Genomic DNA, 3,816 nt, shown 5'->3' with positions numbered 1-3,816 from the left:
ATGGCAAGAGGAACCGTGCTTTACCCAACTGCAGCAGTTGTCATAATTGCATTAATAGAAACAATTATCATTACCGTGACTGTCTTTGGAAACGTCTTTGTGATTGTGGCTTATGTTCGAGACTCGCGTATTCGATCTAAAGTTGGAAATCTCTTTATTCTGAATCTCGCTGTAACGGACTTTTTTATCGGTGCATGCAGTTTAACTTTCAACCTATCAAGGTTCATCGTGGGGCATTGGCCACTTGGTGAAATTGCCTGTAGGTTATGGCTAGTCCTGGACTATACGGTGAGCTGGGTGTCTATTCTAACCATGGCTTACATCAGCTGGGACCGTTACTGCATGGTCACCATGGGTCTCAAGTACAAATTATGCCAGACAAAGAAGAGGGTAGGACTGATTCTTGCGTCAACATGGGCGATCGTAATAGGTTTCTTCTCGTTCCTAGAGTTCACCTGGAGTTCCATGACCGGTCAAACTAATGCGGATCACTCTGAAACATGTAGAATGGCGTTCGTCTACAACCGTTTTGCGACATTGTTCATCAACTTTATTGTCTTTATCACCGTACTTGCCGTCGCAGTCGTGTTGAACTGTTTCGTCTACCTGAACATTCGGAGAAGAACAAAGGAAAGTGATGACCGTCAAATTCCCCTGTATTGCAATGAACAGATTCCAAAGCAAACATCTGATGCTGCCACCAAGAAACCCGTATGTACAAGCTTGCATGTCAAAGTTTCATGTCATCAAAAGCCGACGAGCATGGGAAAAACGATTTCACCCACTGTCGGTGACACTCGGAGCATGGAGGCTGCGAGATCGAAGCGAGAGGCAAGCATCAACAGCTTTGAGATGGCGTCCCCTGATGCAATTAGAATAGACCTACGAGACAAGAATAGCAGAAACAGACTAGTCAAGCATCGAAAAGCATCCATCGTTTTGAGTATCCTCACGGGATGCTTCATACTCTTCTGGACACCTTACAAAATAATGACAGTAGTCTTCGCCTTCTGTGGATCAAACTGTGCTTCTGCTGTTTTGTGGGAGGTTCTAGAAGTTATGGTATGGTGCAACTCGACCATAAACCCATTCATTTATGCGGCCACGAATGTCCATTTTCGCAGAAACTTTAGCCACTTTCTGTTTCTTGACCATTGGCCATGCGGAACAGTTCATCGTAAAGATCACCATACGGCTGAAGCCCGGAACAGGCAACCAGTGAAAGGGTTTTAGGCAGTGCTGGTGGAGACAATTCCCTACTCCAAATGGACTTTGAATTTTCTGTATCTGGAAACTTTGCATACATACTTATTTCCGTAGCTTCGTTATTCCGTAGGTTCGTTATTCCGAAAGTTCGTATTTCCGAAGGTTCGTAATTCCGAAGGTTCGTTAGTCCGAAAACAAAGTGAGGTTCGTAATTTCGACGGTTCGTTTATACGAAAACGAAATGAGGTTCGTAATTCCGAAGGTTCGTCAGTCCGAAAACGTAATTATCAACGAATCTTATTTCGTTGTCGGACTATTGAACCTTTGGAACAACGAACCTTATTTCGTTTTCGGATTATCGAACCTTTGGAGTAACTCCATAAATGTACAGATTAACGAACCCTTTTACTTTTTCGGATTGACGAACGTCGAGGTATAGGCAATTTACATGTTTCGGAATTACGAACTTTGGATTAAAGAACCTTCTTTATTACGAAGTGTAACCGGAAACTTTGTATGTGTAAGTCTTGACTGTGACCATTTTACGATTTCTTTAATGCAATATTAAGCCGAATATATAGAAATGAAAAAATGAATGCTACCCTTTTAACAATTGCCACTCGATTAAGTGTAACGTGAACACCAGTTTAATTACCTTAACAGTAACTTAAGTATACAGAGAAGAAATGTCTTTCAATTGGAATTGGTATGGCTTTTTGGATTAAAACACAATCTCATAATCTGATGATATTACCACTTTACAGCAAATTGAAAGTATTGTATAATATTATTGTTATAGAGTGTATATAGGCAGTTCATTGTCATAAATAGATTGAAGTTGTATATTTTGAAAATCCGAAATACGCCTATAGAGAGAAATGAAGAGGGAAGGGGGCAAATTGTAATTATTGTACAGTCGAATAAAGCTGCCACTTCTTTTTTCCGAACGTCTTGTAAATGCATAGGGAAAGCCTATTGTTTGTAAAAAAAATTGGTTTTGCATGTTCCTTTTTTCTGTTTCATTCTACACGCTATCTTTATAAGATATGAATGTATAATGCAGGTCCAATAACATTAAATGTGTTAGAAATTGAATGTTAATAATAATAATAATAATAACGTTTTATTAACCCAGGGTAGCCACTTCAGTTAAGAAACTGCTCTACCAATGGGCCCTGCATATACGTTATTATTACCCTACTCCAATCTAAATGCTGAGCGCCTAGCAAGAAGGCAGTAGGTTCCATTTTTATAAGTCTTTGGTATGACTTGGCCAGGGATCGAACCCACAACCTCCCGATCATGAGGCGGGCACTCTTCCACTGAGCTCTACCACTGATGACACTTCATAGTTGACAAACTTTTGTAATATTTTTACTCGTTCCATTTTCGCTAATTTCATCAGTCGACTTTGTATTATTATGCACAGTTGTTTAAAATATGTTGTAACTTCAATCACCACATCAATAATAAATTCATAATTAATCATCCAAGAATTTTTAACATGTTGCAACTATTCATACTTATACTTGCCTAATTTGTTTTTAATTTTCACCTACGTATGCTCAGCTTTACACATCTACGTAAGATATGAATGTATACCTATATGTGGGTCACATTCGGGGCCGCGGAACCAGAGGCAGCACCCACACTTTTTTTTAAACCTTGTACAAAAATCCTGAAAATTAGCACCCGATTGTGATATTTGGAATGGTCAGCGCCCCAGCCCGGCACTTTGGGCCTAGTCGAAATTGCATGAATTGGCAGTGAGAGTAGAACAAGAATAGATGGATGTGCAGGAATATTCGGCCACCGTACATATACTTTTGTTTGTTGCCGAAAAGCGGAATAAACTAGCATATTGTGAGTGGCAGTATAACTGTGGTGTTAACCCTTTTCGAACAGGAGCTAGGAAATTTTGTGTCAACAATTTGAAAGAAATAAGATTTCGTTTCATAAATGACATACACTAGCGTACCTACGGGGGGCAGTCTGCCCCCCTGACGAGCCACAACCCATGCAAAGGACGTATCCCTGTCCCCCCTGACGAGCTTGAAAGATCTTTTTTGTCCCCCCCCACCCGACGGACCTTTATTGCCCCCTGACGAGCTTAAATACCTTTTTTTTTGCTTGTCAAATTTTTGGGCGGACGGTTTTGCCCCCACCCCCTGTGGAAAATCCTAGGTACGCCACTGCATACCTACTTCTACTTAAATTTAATACGCGAATAGATCTACACTTTCATATTTTCTGCCAAGTCAAACAGACGAGTCCTAGATTGGGGGACTGGGCTCACTTCAAACGTATTAAGGGTATGTTTATTTTCCAAAGTTTTTTTCAAGACTAACCAATCGTGATTAGGTTATGTTTTTTTCCCAAGCTTTTCCCCTTTGTCATATTCTGGCGACAACTAGTTTAGGGGCCAAAATGTGTAAATAAAGCCCGCAGAAAAAAAAAACGTGTTTAGGGGGTTATTTTGCACACAGAGAAAACTCGTTTAGGGGGTGTTGGGAAATAGATTGGTCGCGCATGTTTATAGCAATACACTTGACTGCCCCCCCCCCGGGGGGGGGGCATAAAATTGTACATTTCATGAAAACTGGATGTACA

General features: G+C 40.6%; 1 protein-coding gene across 1 annotated transcript; it reads left to right on the top strand.

The window, feature by feature from the left end:
* On the top strand, positions 1-1,233 carry LOC121426660 (muscarinic acetylcholine receptor M3-like). Its single transcript, XM_041623031.1, has one exon. The coding sequence runs from the start codon at positions 1-3 to the stop codon at positions 1,231-1,233; it is 1,233 nt and encodes a 410-aa protein (XP_041478965.1).
* Positions 1,234-3,816: the final 2,583 nt, after the last annotated feature.

This window comes from Lytechinus variegatus, chromosome 13, assembly GCF_018143015.1.
Source record: "Lytechinus variegatus isolate NC3 chromosome 13, Lvar_3.0, whole genome shotgun sequence".
Lineage (NCBI taxonomy): Eukaryota > Metazoa > Echinodermata > Echinoidea > Temnopleuroida > Toxopneustidae > Lytechinus > Lytechinus variegatus.
Note: the sequence above shows the minus strand (reverse complement) of the source record. Positions and strands in the feature narration are given on the sequence as shown.